This window comes from Grammomys surdaster, unplaced genomic scaffold (genome assembly GCF_004785775.1).
Source record: "Grammomys surdaster isolate TR1022 unplaced genomic scaffold, NIH_TR_1.0 126660, whole genome shotgun sequence".
Classification (NCBI taxonomy): Eukaryota; Metazoa; Chordata; class Mammalia; order Rodentia; family Muridae; genus Grammomys; species Grammomys surdaster.
The window spans coordinates 1199872-1215562 of record NW_021621449.1 but is presented as its reverse complement, the minus strand read 5'-3'; the positions used below and the strand labels follow the sequence as shown (position 1 = coordinate 1215562).

Here is a 15691-nt window from a genome sequence, read left to right as displayed (position 1 = left end):
TTCTTATTTGTTTGCTTAAAACAGGGTCTCACTGTGTAGCCCTGGTTGGCCTGGAACTTGCTGTGTAGACCAGGCTGGCCTCAGATTCACAAAGACCTGCCCTTTTTCTGCCCCCTGAGTACTGGGATTAATGGTGTGCACTACCATGCCTGGCTTTTTTTTCTTTTCTTTTTTTTTTTTTTGATTTCTTTCTTTCTGTCTTCCCTTCCTTTCCTTCCTTCTTTCCTTCCTTCCTTCCTTCCTTCCTTCCTTCCTTCCTTCCTTCCTTCCTTCCTTCCTTCCTTCCTTCCTTTCTTTCTTTCTTTCTTTCTTTCTTTCTTTCTTTCTTTCTTTCTTTCTATGTTTTTAGACAAACTCACTAAGCTAGCCAGGCTGACCTTGAACTCAAGATCCTCCTGCCTCAGCCTCCAGAGCAGCTGACCTTACAGATCTACCCCTCATACCCTGGCTCTGGCTTCTTCTAAGGAATAACAATAAAAAGAGAGCAAAGCGCAGCTAGAGTTGTGGTGATCATATGTCATTCTCTTTGACTCCCGTCTTCCATGTAAGGACCCTTGGTGGCATCACTGTCTCTGGCTGGGGCAGTGCCTCCCAGGGCTGCTTGCCTTGTCAGGCTTGGTGTCCTTAGAAGATCACTTCTGATCCATGGGAAAGCTTGGGGTTTTGTGTGATGTTTTATTCCTCTAGGACATCAAGATGACCCGCAAGATGGGGACAAGGACAAGTCCGCAGCCCTAGCTAAAGCTGCCCTCTCTCAAGTTCTGTCTTTTCTCCTTATCCAAATACCTGTCCCAAAGGCCAGCATTGGAACACACATACACACCCTGTGTTAGTACCACTTGGCTGTCTGTCTAATGATGTCTCTGTTCCTCTTCCTCTGTTTTGAATTTTAGGACAGACTTCAGCTCTCCCTGCTGAGAACTTACCAATGTTTAATTTTGCATTTATCATCTGTTTTAAATTCAGTGACCGGCCTTCCCTCCGTACGCCGCGCAGCAGTACAGGCCTGGCTGGATACTGTCTCCGGAGGTAGTCTGATGATATTTGACACCCCCCGCCCCCCCATTCATTATAACCTCTTTCTCTAGGCGGCTCTGCTGGTGCCTTAACTCTAGGACTCAGCTCCTGTCGCTGGTGCATGCGAGGGCAAAGCCAGTGGGGTGGGATTCGTGCATGCTTTGTCAGACAGCCCATCTGTGCATGGACCAGAAGTGCATCCTCCATCCTCAGGCAGCCTGGAGACCCAACAGTGGAGATAGGATGGAGTCACACCTCTTAGAAATGATCGTTAGTAGCTGGCTGTGAAACCCAAGAGGGAAGGAAGCTTTTTACACTGAAGTCTTAAACCCATAGAAGTGAAGTTGGGTAGCGGTGGATGTGGAGTGAAATCAGATACTGTCCCACAAACCTACAGTGTGTCAGAGGAGCAATCAAAACAGGAATTCCTGCAAAGTTTGCCTAAGAGGAGCTGTGAGGAGCGGTGGGCATGGCTAAGCTGTACAAGACATGGCAGCAAAGCTGGGTCCCAGACAAAGCTATACAGGCCAAAGATGGCCTGAAAAGTCTCAGCTATCCTTACTTGTTTTACTAGAAACCTTTTTCTCAAGGATCGATGCTTGGCATTTGGGGAAGAACAGTCCTTCTCACTGCAGGATACCTAGTCCTCGGCTTCTGTCCTCAGCGCTGAACAGTCTCCATCTAATCCCACATACCCCATAAAGGAGACAGCGTCGCCGGGCGGTGGTGGCGCACGCCTTTAATCCCAGCACTTGGGAGGCAGAGGCAGGTGGATTTCTGAGTTCGAGGCCAGCCTGGTCTACAGAGTGAGTTCCAGGACAGCCAGGGCTACACAGAGAAACCCTGTCTCGGAAAACCAAAAAAAAAAAAAAAAAAAAAAGGAGACAGCGTCCCCCACTGGTTGGGAACTGATGTCCTGGGGGTGACTTCTGAGACCAGTAAGGGTGACGCTTGAGGATCTTTACCGACTTTACCCCCATTGTCCACCAGCAGCTGAAAGCGGACATGTGTGATGGGAAAGGATTCAGTCTAGTCTAGCTAATGCTGAGTTATTATCACCCTTTGAGCTAGAAGAAGGAGGCTGAGGAGGAAGGATGTCCTAACAGGCAGCTACAGTAAACGGTGACTCCCGGCTTCCATAGCGTGTGGCTGCTCCTCACTTGTGTGGCCGCTTCCAGCGCAGTGCTCCATCCTAACAAGAGTTCCATCCCTCAGTTCCATTGCTCTAGCTGTGTCTCAGCACACATCCGCTACCGCTGCACAGTAGCTCTCAAGTGTCTGCTTCTTGATATGTGTGACCATCGTTTCTTTCCAGGTATTCCCAGGAGTGTAGAAACACCCCCACCCTTTCGACTCTACGTCAGATGTTTCTTAGTAGGAAAACTGTGGGAAGGAACAAGAGACCAGGACCAGGCTGGGCCAGCCTGGGGAACTGGGGAGTGGTCTCCTTTATAGTGTTTCCAACTTTCTTGCCAGAGAGAATGTGGTTACCACCTCGATGGCACAAGGGCCCTCCAGAATAGGTCCAGAATCTGTTTCCAGTGGCCTCTTATTCTACATGGCGGAGTATACAAGGATGACCTCACCATTAAAGTACAAAGCTTCGTTTTGAAGCTGGACCCAGGGTTGTTGTTCAGTAGGTGTTTGTGTCCCCAGAATCATAGTCACACATTCCCTGGTGATTGTCTCCCATGAGTGTCCCAAAACAGGAAGATCACTGGAAAGTTTTAGACCTGTGGGGACACTTGATTTTCTCTCCCTTCTCTGTCCTAGCAAATGCCATCGGCATAAGAGAGTACTTTGGCACTGCCCACTCCCTGGATGGTGCTGGTATCTCAGAAAGAGCAAGCAGGTGGTGAGGTTCAGGAGCCCAGAACTTTACCTGGAGTGCAGCCACTCCTTCGTAAACCCTGGGCTGTCTGCAGTTTTTCCAATCTTGTTTGCCATAGTTCTCCAGTTTCAGCTTTGAAAAAGTTCATCTGGGTACATGCCTCTCATCAGGAGGCAGAGGCAGGCTCTCTGAGTTCAAGGCCAGCCTTGTCTACACACAGCCAGTTCCCAGCCAGCCAGAGCTACATAGTGAGACCTTGTCTTTAAAAGACAAAAAAAAGAAAAAAAAGAAAAAAAAAGTCCTGTGAGTTGCATTAAAAGTAAGTGTGCAAAAAAGTGTACAATGTAGGGATTAAAGAAAGCAGAACTCACAGGACTGCTTCCTCCTCATAGTCCCCCTGCCCCCCACACCCCGCATCAAACCCCCTCTTTGAGCCTCTTTCTCAACTTTTGTCACCACGTGAGCTCAGTGGCCTGTGCTGACTTGGCCCCTCCCACTCTCAGCTCAGCTTTGAGAAAACCCAAATCCCCAAAACACAAACTATCACCCTCAGGCTGACAGCATCCTAGGCAGAGCCTCCTCCTCCCTGCTCTGCTTCTGTACCGTCAGTAGAGCCTCGGCTAACACAGGCAAGAGCCAGGTGGTGTACAAACTCGGACTGTCCACCTCAGGGTAGATAAAACGGGATGAGTGCCCCTTGCTTTGTCTTGCAGCCCCAAAGAGCAATTCTTGAGCCCAGAAAGGGCTTTTTTTTTTTTAATGCTTTCTTCAAGACAGAGTTTTTCTGTATACCTCTGGCTGTCCTAGAATTTGCTTTTGTAGACCAGGCTGGCCTCAAACTCAGAGATCTACCTGCCTCTCCTTCCTGTGTGCTGGAATTAAATGTGTGCAGCACCACGCCTGGCAGAACGGAATCTTTACATAGCCCCTCAGGTCCACCCTCCTGCTTCAATAAACTCCTCTAAATTGTCTCTGGAAAAGCATCGGCCTCCACATGTGGGTTCACAGCACAGCCCTGTGTGAGACGTATGACCCTCAGACCCAAGCTCTGTCACCCAAAGGTGGACATGAGGAACAGGGCCCTCTGGCACATCAGGGGCCAGCACTGGGCCTGTTGTGTAGGCACCGTTAGAAGCAACGGTGATGGCCTCACAGCATCCCTTGATTATGACTGACTTGAGGAACTCATAATGGCAGCCTCTGGGGAAAAGGTGATACCTCCAGGCCAGAAGCCTCTCTCCTGCCTCTACTTGGCCCTCCTAGAGTGGACACATGGCCGTGACACCCACACTGCTTGTAGAGTGTGTTCCATGTTATGGGGGGGGCCTCCTTTCTCCCCATGGCCTATGCATTACTGTCTTCTTGGGCCCTGCATAGGCATTTGTCTGTCTGTCCCTTTCCTCTTGTCCTTGAATATCTCTGCTTTACAGTTCCTCTGGATGAAGATGACCTAGAGGAGGACGTGGACTCGGAGCCAGCGGAGACGGAGGGGGAAGCTGCAGAGGATGGAGACCCTGGAGACACCGGTGCTGAACTGGATGGTATGGGGCCCAGCCTCCCTTCTCCACCTCTGTGACCTCCTGTTACACCTCGGTGGACAGGACCAGAGTGGGTGGGACTCACAAAAGATACTTTACAGTGAAAGTCTAGGGAGGAAGGTGAGGGGCAAACGGGGAGATTCTGAGACTAGCAAGAGAAAAGGGAAGATAAGTCCACTGGCACCCCCAAAGGATTTTTTGACTTTGCTTTTCTGTCACAGCCTGTTATGTCACAATCACTACGTGAGGGGGGGGGTCACTACAGAGACTCGGTGTAGTATCTTCTGCACAAGCAGGGGTGCTTAACTCCCTTGTAAAAGCCATGCATGGAGGAGGGTGGAGACAGGATGACCTCAGGGGCTCACAGGCCAACAGTCAAGCTGAAAGGCAGGCTCCAGGTTCAGTGAGAAAGTGAAGAGCAACGCAAAGCACCTAGTGTCAGCCTCTGACCATCACGCAGATGAAGATACACGTGTATACACCATATACACATGCAGCATACACATGCAGCATACACACGCAACATACACACCCCACACAACAAACAGATGAGGACACACACACACTATACCTACACACATACCATACACACACATACACCACTCACAAACATACACTACACACACACACCATACATACATACCATACACACACATTCCTGCACACAACAAAAGGAAAAGCACCACAGGTTTCTGCAAACTTCAAACTCAGAAGACAAGATGCTTAGCGTCAAATCAGGCCTGGTAAGAGGCTTGCTTTGCAGGGACTGCCGAGCCTAGTTCAGACCCTCATGCCACAGTGGATTGAGCAACTCTCTAAGGAAGCAAGACACAGAAAAGGAACGCATCCAGAGCTCAAAATGTGTAAAAGCTTGTGTCTCGCCCACATCCTTCAGATCAGCACTGGTCTGATGATATCCCTTCTGACGCTGAGACGGAACACCGGCTACAGAGCCAGGCTGAGGCAAAAGCCAAGCTGGAGCTGAGAGTGTCAGAAAACGAAGAAGAGAAGCCATCTGATCCACCAAAACAAGAGGAAAGAGGTAGGGGGTAGGAGGAATGACTTCCAGAACACCAGAGCCCGCAGGGGCATGTTCATAATACCAGAGACGGCCTTCAGAATACAGCCTATGGTGCCCAGCAGTAGCCCCGACCATCCCTGTCCTTGCCCTTGCCTGTCTGGGGCCACAGCTCTCTACAAACAGCCTGAGACAGTAGTACCTGTCGTTGGGCTGTTGAGAGTGTGGGAAGACCAAAGGCACTTCACAAAGCTTGAGACCCAGATCATAGCCGCCACATATAATTACCAGGGTGCCAGCTGCAGGACCACCCTGGGTATGGGCAGTCAACTTGACTTTTGTCTTGAATAGCCTGAGGGCAGACCCAACACAGCGCAAGTTAACCTGAGTCCCAGCTCTCCTCCCTCAGCAAGGGGCTGGCTATAGTGGAAGACTCTCCATGGAGATGACTGCACCCTAACTCCTGTAGAGTGGAAGGGACTTAACTTCTTTTATAAACCCTTGTGTTCCCTCCTTTCCAGCTCTTTCTCAAGTCTCCAGCCCTAGCCAGCCACCTCAGAGACAAGCTGCTCTGTTCTCCCCAGCCCACAGCCCTGGAACAGAGGTAAGTAGTCCTGAGGGGGTGGGGGGGTGTCAATGGGACCTTAGGTAGGACCTTGAAGAAACTCCATCTTAGGGCCCATGGTGACAAAGAGGAGATATAGCCCTGTAGCCACCCTATTTTGTGAAATTCTAAAAACGTCATATCTTGTGCTAGGTAAGGCCACTGAGGAGGTGCAGGCTGCAGCTGCTGCCTCAGTCCTTGTGGATGGGCAAGTTTATTTTTAAGTCAATGCAATGATATTTATGTATCTGTAGGTTTATAACGGGCATATTTTTTCCTTAGGTAAAATAAATATGTAACTACTTAAATGAAAAGTATATCTCTAGATCACCAACAGTGTGTGACACTTTAGAGAATGACCCATGTCCAGCTAACGTCTGAGGTCCTTAGTCTGGGAAGTACCATGTGCAGGGCAGACCAGGAAGGAATCCAAACCCAGCCCTTGGCTCCGGAAACATGGCATGCTCCAATAGTTAAGCTTAGAAGAACCAGAGCGGTGTTATAAATGTCTGTGTATGATTGCTCAGAGGGACAGTGTGACAGGAGCAGGCTGCGCTAAGCATGTTAGTGGCTCAGGGAACCCCAGAGCTCTAGTTATTGTGGGTTGGGATGAAAGCCAAATTCATTAGCCCCCTTGGCCAGTGTTCGTGTGAGTGGACCAAGAAGCAAGGATGTGTGTGAGCTGAACCAACCCTGGAAGCTCAGGCTGTCCAAGCTAAGCAGAGAGGACTTAAAAAGTTAGCAAGTAGAGCAGAAAATGAGGAAGCTTCTCCTGCAGCTCTGTGAATAATGGCCAAGGGATGGAGAGGATTTTATTTCAGTAAATGCAGGCCCTTTGAGAAGGCCACCTGAGAGAAGGTGCTGGCTTCTGAAACCCTCATCTCTGAGCCTCTGTTCTTTTCTTTCTGTGTAGGAGGCCAAGTCCCCACTTGCCTCCATCACCACCAAGGTTAAGTCCCCCGAGGAGCCACTTTTCCCTGAACCTCTGCTCCTGAGAGAAAAGCCCAAAGCTGACACCCCTGAAGAACAGAAAACTGTGCGCTCGCCCATCCGATCACAGCCTGTGGCCCTGCCAGAAGCCAGGTCGCCTACCTCACCCACCAGCTTAAAGCCAGAGTCTCTGCTGGCCCCTCCCACTCCTCCCACACCTCCCTCCACCCAACTCCCCATCTGTTCCCAACCTCAGCCTTCCTCGGATGCTTCTATCCCGTCACCCACCAAGTCCCCCATACGCTTCCAGCCGGTGCCAGCCAAAACATCCACACCCCTCACTCCACTCCCTGTGAAGAGCCAAGGAGACCCCAAAGACAGACTAAGTGGCCCTCTGGCTGTGGAGGAGGCCATGAAGCGGAGTGATCTGGTGGAAGAATTCTGGATGAAGAGTGCTGAGATCCGCCGCAGCCTGGGCCTTACTCCTGTGGACCGGAATAAGGGGTCAGAGCCCAGCCTCCCATCCCCTGCCTTGAAGCCAATATCCCTAAAGTCCTACTCAGTTGAAAAGTCGCCTCAGGATGAGGGTCTCTCCCTTCTGAAACCTCCACCTGTTCCTAAAAGGTTGGGCCTGCCAAAGTCAGCTGGTGACCAGCCCCCACTGCTGACCCCAAAGTCGCCCTCTGACAAGGAGCTGAGGAACAACCAGGAGGAACGAAGGGACCTGTCTAGCAGCTCGGGCCTGGGCCTCCATGGCAGCTCCTCCAACATGAAGACCTTGGGCAGCCAGAGCTTCAACACTTCAGACTCCACCATGCTCACTCCCCCTTCCAGCCCACCCCCACCCCCACCCCCCAACGAGGAGCCTGCAACCCTTCGAAGGAAACCCCATCAGACTTTGGAGCACAGGGAGGCCTCAGTTATCCCACCTCCCACCCCTGCCTCATTCATGCGGCCCCCACGGGAGCCAGCCCAGCCCCCCAGGGAGGAGGTCCGGAAGTCCTTTGTGGAGAGTGTGGATGAGATCCCCTTTGCTGATGATGTGGAGGACACTTACGATGATAAGACCGAAGACTCCAGTCTGCAGGAGAAGTTCTTCACACCCCCGTCCTGCTGGTCCCGTTCAGAGAAGCTCCTGAACAAGGAGAACGGGCGGCTCCCTCCCCTGGAGCATGATGTGCAACCCCAGAAAAGGGGACTGCCTCTGGTCTCGGCAGAAGCCAAGGAGCTGGCTGAGGAGCGCATGCGAGCCAGGGAGAAGTCTGTGAAGAGCCAGGCACTGCGAGATGCCATGGCCAAACAGCTGAGCAGGATGCAGGCCATGGAGACAGCGTCCTCCAGGTCCCGCACAGCGCCATCCCAGGGCAAGGAACTAGGGTCCGGGTCCACCAAACACCCACGCCTCCGAGGGTCCCAGGAGCCTACCCTGAAGCATGAAGCCACCAGCGAAGAGATCCTCTCCCCTCCGTCAGACTCAGGAGGCCCTGATGGCTCTGTCACCTCATCCGAGGGCTCCAGTGGAAAGAGCAAAAAGAGGTCGTCCCTCTTCTCCCCCCGCAGGAACAAGAAAGAGAAAAAACCCAAAGGGGAAGCCAGGCCCCCAGAGAAACCCAGCCCAAGCCTCCCAGAAGACGTGGCAGCTAAGCCCAAGTCCCTGTGGAAATCAGTCTTCTCTGGGTACAAGAAGGACAAGAAGAAGAAGAGCGATGAGAAATCATGCTCCAGTACACCGTCCAGTGGCGCCACAGTGGACTCTGGCCAGCGCAGGGCATCTCCAATGGTGAGACCAGGTAAGCGTGGCCAGGGGATACTCACAGGACGGGTGTGAGGAGTGCCTCCCTAGACATTCAGCTCACAAAGATCCACTTTCCTGGGCTGCTCCCACAGGGATTCTTAGGAGAGGGAACAAGCCACATGCACCTCAGCCTGGCCTGCTGTATGAAGCAAGGCACCTGCCAACTTGAAACTCAGTAGGGTAGATTCTTGTTGGTAACCTTGCCAGAGTCACGTGACCCCATACATGTGCCTGATTTTGAGTGGAGCAGAGAGTCCTGCCAAGGGGTCTTGAGCAGGTGTCTAGGGTGTCATTTGTTTGGTGTTGGGCCCATCACCTTTGGGGACAAGCTCATATTTCCTTGTGTAGGAAGAGGAATCCTTGTGTAGGATCTTTTAGAGACCCGCCTGTGGCTGACTTCCCGCAGCGTGGGTTCATGGAGTACATACAGGCTGCCGGTTTCACTTGGATTTCCTTCACCCAACAGAGCTGCATCTCCGGCGCCAGCTGAGTTTCTCAGAGGACTCAGACCTGTCCAGTGATGACATCCTTGAGAGGTCTTCCCAGAAGTCCAAACGAGAGGTGGGTGGGCCCAGTCCCTGAAGGGCTTCAGAGAGAGGGTGGCAAAGCATCAGTTCATTCTCTGATAGAACAGCAGGCTATGAAAGGCAGTCTGAAGCCAGGGTGGAGAGCCAGTGCCTGCTCTGGTCTTGTAGCGGCCAGACATTGGAGTGTTCTGCCAGCCACAGCCAACAGCAAAAACCACAGAGAGGTCTCTCCGGCCTTTGAAATCAGCAGGTAGGAGGGAGTATCGCCCCAGTCTGAAGAAGCCAGGGTACTCTGTCGGTTAGCAGCCTGCCCCGAGTATTTACACCATGAGCAGAGTCTGTCAGGGCCAATGGGAGAAGAGCTGACGTACTGCTTGGAGTCATGCAAGTATGGACTGGGCACCAGGCATGGAGTGGGGGTAAGCCAGGTGGTTCCATCAGGAGTAGGCCTAGTCATGCTCGCTCTCTGGTGATTTGTTTAAGAATTGACCCTGAAGCAGCATTAGTCAGAGGTGTTGGTATGGGTCATCCACTGAGACATGGGCAATCTACCAGTGACCACTCCCTCGTGTACCTTTTTGACATGGCTTGGACTTCAGTCATCTCCTCAGTCAAGAGCCTTGAAGTGTAAACCAACCAGGGCAGGCTGTGGTAGCTCTGCACCTACTATGTGTCTGTTCCCCGAAGTAGTGTCTTCCTGTTCCAGCCCCGTCCTCCAGTCTGACTTGGTTCCTCTTTTAATAACTCAACAGACTAGAAAAAGTCAGTACACTCTTATCTTGTTCTCCATTCATCTGGCCAGTCTCCCTGGGCACGATGGTAGCTCTCTACTGTCCTAGTCCCTAAGATCCACAGACCTCTCCCTCTCCATCATCTGCACCCAGGCCTCATTTGTTGCACCAGGAGTCCGAATGTAAGCCTGGGGACCATGTGCTCTGCATGAGGACTCAGTGTAATGTGTGCTACTGTGTGTGCCTGCTGAGGTCTTCCGAGCAGTGACATTGGCACAAAGGTGGTGTGTGCGCATGCACGTGAGTTTCAAAGCTCATCCCTGTGCTAGGCTCAGGTACTGTCTTAGGAAACCTGAAGGAGCCTGAGCAAAGGAGAATATGGCCCGAAGTCCCCTTTGCCCCCATGGTGAGTGTGCTCATGTGGAGACAGTTTGTGTCACATTGGTCTTCTATCCCTGTTTGCCGTTGTGGTCAAGTCACACTGCTTCTCCATGAGGTAATGAAACGTCTTTCCACAGTGGGGAGTGCCGGATGCCCCCAGTTGGCTATGCCAGATCCATCATCTTGGTAAAACCACCCAATGACCACAGGCATGAAGAGCAGGAAGAACTCATTTCCTAGCAGTGTGAACAAGTCATTCACAGATTCCTAGAACAGCAAGACCTTGGACACCTTATGTACTGGGTGTATTCCCCAGGGACAAGATTGTTCCTTTGTGGTCACACAGGGAATGTTGAGGACAAGCAGGCAATGGCAAACATGCCTCTTAGGATGATGTTGTGTCTCACTGAACGAGGGCAGGGCATGGTATTAAAATATGGAACCCACTGGGCATGGTGACTCCATGTAACTCTAAAACTCAGGAGGCCAAGGCAAGATTGAACAAATTCAAGGCCAGCCTGGGCTACCTAGTGAATTCTGGGCCACCCGGAGATACATAGCAAAATCCTGACTCAGAAACAAAAGGTGGGGGAGGGAAGTAAAAATGGAACCTCCATGGGGAACAGACCAGGGTAAAACACCCACAAAACTATAGAGGATGGTTTGCCACCTCTGGTGACATTTAGTGGTGAATGGCAAGCATGATATGTAATTTTTTTTTAAATGCCATCATCAAATAGATGTCAAGTTCCTAGCAGGTGAGGCTACTGTAGTTATTGGGAAGATGTGTCTCTTCTGTGGAGGAGGAAATACCTGCCAAAGCTTCTAGAGACTGTGTCTCTGATGTCTAAACAGCTCAGGCATTCTGTAAAGACTGTGCCCTCAAGCTTGCCACGGTACTATACCATCTGGGAATCAAGGTAAAGGGTGTCCTGGCACCGCCAGCTTCCTCCTTCAGTGCTGCTGGGTTTGAATCCTTTCAGAATTAGAAGTTTCAGGAGCAAGGGGACTACATTTGCCACTGCCCAGGCCCTGCTTGTCCTCAGCACTCACCGTGACCACAAGGAGTGGCCTTGTCCTTGTGGAGTGCACCTGCTAGCTACATAAAGTCTCCATGGTTGTGCAGTCTAAGGAATCTAGGCTTTGGCTTGCCTGGAGAAGGAAGCCTCTGGCCGCAGTGTGGTGTAGGAGGAAGCTAGGCCTCTTCCTGCTTCACAGACCCAAGGCCTGAGTCAGTACTTAAGAAACAAGTGCCTGGGTTTGGTTTCCATAGTGACACGTGCACACTCAAAGCCAAAACCTTAATTTTATTCAAATGTTTATTATACAAAAATAAATTATTCAGGGGTTTTATGTTTCTGTTTGTATGTGCGCAAGCACACGTATGTAACATGCATGTGAGAAGCTGAGAGAACGACCTCAAGTGTCACTCATGTGTCTGTCTACCTTTTATGTATGTGTGTATGGCAAAGAGCTTACCACGTAGGCTAGACTAGCTGTCCGGACAGCAAATCTTGGGGGTCAGGATCTACCTGTTTCTGATTCTTCCCTAGCTATAAGATTACAGGCTCACCCCACCAAGCCAGGCTTTTTATGTGTGTGTGTGGGGGGGGGGGGTGTTGTAGCTCACACTCAAGTCTTTTTTTTTTTTTTTGTGGTTTTTCGAGACAAGGTTTCTCTGTGTAGCCCTGGCTGTCCTGGAACTCACTCTGTAGAGCAGGCTGGCCTCGAACTCAGAAATCACCTGTCTCTGCCTCCCAAGTGCTGGGATTAAAGGCGTGCGCCACCACCGCCCGGCCACTCAAGTCTTCATGCTTGCAAAACACAGATTTTACAAACAGATTTATCTCCCCAGTCCAATCCAGTTTTTTCTAGCCATCTAAAGCCCTGACAACAAGAAATAACTTACTTTTGTTTCCATCTGGCTCTTAAATGCAGCTACTCCTTTGACACTGAGGCCCACTAGGGTCTGCCCTGCCCCCTGCCGGCCCCTTATCCTGCTTGCTAGCCCTGAAGCAGCTCCATAGCCAGCTAGCCATGCTCTTGACCCTACTTTCCCGGGTGACCCAAAGTGTGTCATGCTTGTCATTCCTGTCACTGCCACTGCCAAGTTGGTTCCAGTCCCAGCAGGGAGTGCGCTAATCAGAGGATGCTGTGGAGTCCTTGCAGACAGATGTCAGCATGGCTCATGAAGTGTGTCTGTGTAGGACCCTGGGGACCACATCTGTACTCTTCCTTTTTAAACTGTCCGGTTCTGCATGAGAACTCACCGTCAGCTATGTGGGAGAGAGGAACTAAACAGACTTGATGCCCGTGCCCAGAGCTAAAAGTAGCAAGTGTGTGCCCCAGCGAGCATGCATGTGGTATCCTGTGCGGGTCCCCCAGTGTGCCGCCCTTAGCATCCCCCTGTCCTGGATACCAGCAGATTCCAATTGCCTCCCTTCGTGTGTCCACAGGGACCTTTAGGCACTTTCTATGACCCACGAGAAGACCACAAAAGCAAAGGAAACTGGCCAAAGCTTTGAGCAATTCTGGTCAGTGTGTGAAGTAAAGAGGTCCCAATAGTTGCCCAAACACTGGTACTTCCTCTAAATCACGGTGATTTGTGCCATTTTGGTTTCCTTCACTGGGTATAGTTCTCAAAAAGCAGGTTTGCCCAGTCCCAGGACAGCTGGGTGTCACACTGAAACCATGTGGCCCTGCTCAAGAACACCGCCAGGTTCGAGAACCTGTCAAGAGAGTGAGGGTCAGTGGCCATTTACCACTTCCGCTTCCATGCCATGCTAAGTGTTCAATGGCAGGAATGGGAAGGAAGGAAGGAAGGAAGGAAGGAAGGAAGGAAGGAAGGAAGGAAGGAAGGAAGGAAGGAAGGAAGGAAGGAAGGAAGGAAGGGGCTGATGTGGCTGAGGAGGGCCAAGTCACCACACACACATTTCAACAAACTGGTATACAACAAAGAACAGACACAAAGGGGTTCAGGGTATGCTGTGGTGCAAATAGAAAAGTGAACCCCAACTCCAACAGTGGAGTTGACTGAGACTCAGCAGCCAGGGTTCCTCCTTGTGTAGTCTTGTGTGGCATTGTGGGAAGTGGTCATGTGATTGTCTTGTGTTTGTTTTAAACCTCTAACTGATTTTGTTCCATTTCTGTATTCTGTTTTCATTTTTTAATCATCATTATCATTACTGTTCTGTTTTGTTTTCCGTTGCCATCCCCTTAAAAGTCGATTTATGTACCACACGCCTTGGCATTCAGGAGAGCATATTCATCAAAGGTAGTGTCTCATCCCCGCTGGCTGGTCCTCATTGCATGCCTGTCTGTGATTAACCACTTGGACAGCCCAGCTGGGCCTGCAGCCGCGTCCTCACTAACTGTCATACATGCATGCAGCTGTCACAGTAGAACCTTCTTTAGTTGTGTCACAGAAAGAGGAGGAGACAGTCACTCTTCCGTTGGCTGGAGTGCATGTCATCATGGGTGAGGGCAGAGCTGCCCTTGTGGGATGGTCACCAGCCTCCACTCTGGACCATTAGGGCACTGGGACACTGGAACAGTATTCAAGACCACCTTCTCCCTGTTCACCTCACCTTGTATCATTGGAGCTCCTTGAGGAGAGATAAGTCTAGACCCAAGCTGGATGTTGGATGCTCCCTTTTCTTAGAGGAACTAAAGAGGGTCTCACGAAGGAAGGCAATCTCCCACTCATGTTTCTCAGTGGCTGCCCGGTGTCTATCCAGTCACTGAATGCTTGGGAGTGTGTCGATGGCCCATGTGTACAGTTGGCTGGGACATCCATTGGGGTCTGCATGAGACTTGCCCAGTTGCCTCCTCTAAGATCACAGGCCACCTCAGCTACCCCGCCAGGTCACTTCTACCATCTCCGTGGCAACCACTGCCTCTGCTGACCCTGGCAGCCACCAGCACTGTTCGTTTCCCAGACTGTGTTAGACTGGATTCACTGAGATTTAAAATGGAGGCACCCAGACCTTTTCTCTTTAGATGGTAGCTACTAAAGTCCTTATGGACCCCATTACTGAAGAAAGCAATCCCAAACAAGGGGAGGGAAGAGACCCCTCACTTCACAAACCTTTTTTTCCCCTGTATGTCAGAAATAAGAGGCCTAGAGAAACGTTTTACTGCGAGATATATATATATTTTTTTAAATCACCACAATGGCTTAAAAAAAAAATCACAGGCATGCTTAAATGACCACCATGATCTCAATGCCAAAGGAGCTCCTGTCTGTCTGTGGTTTAATCTCCCAACACTCACCCCCCAGTAAGCTTCTTGTTGCTGCCACAGAGGTGAAGTGCCTCACATTGGGGCCTATGTGACACAGCTGTGCCCTGTGGTATTTAAGACTTCAGCAGGGACAATTACTGTGAAGTCTGTGGCCCAGCCTCACTTACCATTTGCCCAGCTGGCTACCAGGCAGTGACTCCCACGTAGAGGAAAGTCCTCAGACCCATAACTCACCACCTAAACCAGCCTCCACCTGCGTGCAGCTGGCTTAGAAGCCCTCTCACCCTCTCTAGCCCAGAACCTACACAGAAGAGGAGCTGAGTGCCAAGCTGACGCGACGTGTGCAAAAGGCAGCACGGAGACAGGCTAAGCAGGAGGAGCTGAAGCGACTGCACCGAGCCCAGGTATGCGCTGGCCGTGGGACACCACATGCAGGGAGAAGTGGAATAGCATCACCGTATGCCCCCAGAGGGCCTCACAGCATGGGAGAGGAAGAAGCCAGGGTGGAAGAACATAGGGCATTCTTGTCTTCCAAGGTGACAACCTCAAAGTGCTTCAGCATCATGCCCTACAGAGGCCCTGTCTTTAAGGCACTGTCTATAAAAAAAAGAAGGTCCATGCTTTGAGTTTCCTGGAAGCTTTGGTCTAGAGTAGATGTCAAGGCAGCAAGTTCACTTGCAACCAGAGTGTGAGGAGTCCAGTTTGTGGCCTCAGCCTTAGATCTGAATAGTCTGGGATTTTATCAGAAAAGCTCAGAAGAACCCCTCGTCATCAATCTCCATCCTCAGACCTTGTCCTAGACCAGTGGTTCTCAACCTTTGGGGGGTGAGTGACCCCTTCACAGGGGTTACATATTCTCTCTCATATCAGGTGTTTACATTATGATTTATAACAGCAGCAAAATTAGTTACAAAGCAGCAACAAAGATAATTTTATGGTCACACAATGTGAGGGTGTTCTTATCTTCCAAGATGACAACCTCAGAGTGCCTTTAATAAATATTAAAGGGTCACATTAGGAAGGTTGAGAACTACCATCCTAGACTGTTCTAGACACTTCTTTTCCAGCTTATTGAAG

At 50.9% G+C, this 15691-nt stretch overlaps 1 protein-coding gene across 2 annotated transcripts in view; it reads left to right on the top strand.

Moving 5' to 3' along the window:
- The window catches only part of Mical3 (microtubule associated monooxygenase, calponin and LIM domain containing 3), a 179644-nt gene that overhangs the window by 144134 nt on the left and 19819 nt on the right, over window positions 1–15691 (top strand). The window contains exons 22-28 of one of the 2 annotated variants that reach the window (XM_028761152.1): window positions 4279–4389; window positions 5282–5428; window positions 5926–6008; window positions 6922–8728; window positions 9200–9294; window positions 13596–13646; window positions 14908–15018. In XM_028761152.1, the coding sequence (XP_028616985.1) occupies window positions 4279–4389; window positions 5282–5428; window positions 5926–6008; window positions 6922–8728; window positions 9200–9294; window positions 13596–13646; window positions 14908–15018 (2405 nt within the window). The remainder of the gene's footprint in view (window positions 1–4278; window positions 4390–5281; window positions 5429–5925; window positions 6009–6921; window positions 8729–9199; window positions 9295–13595; window positions 13647–14907; window positions 15019–15691) is intronic. The other variant, XM_028761150.1, reaches the window with a different exon arrangement.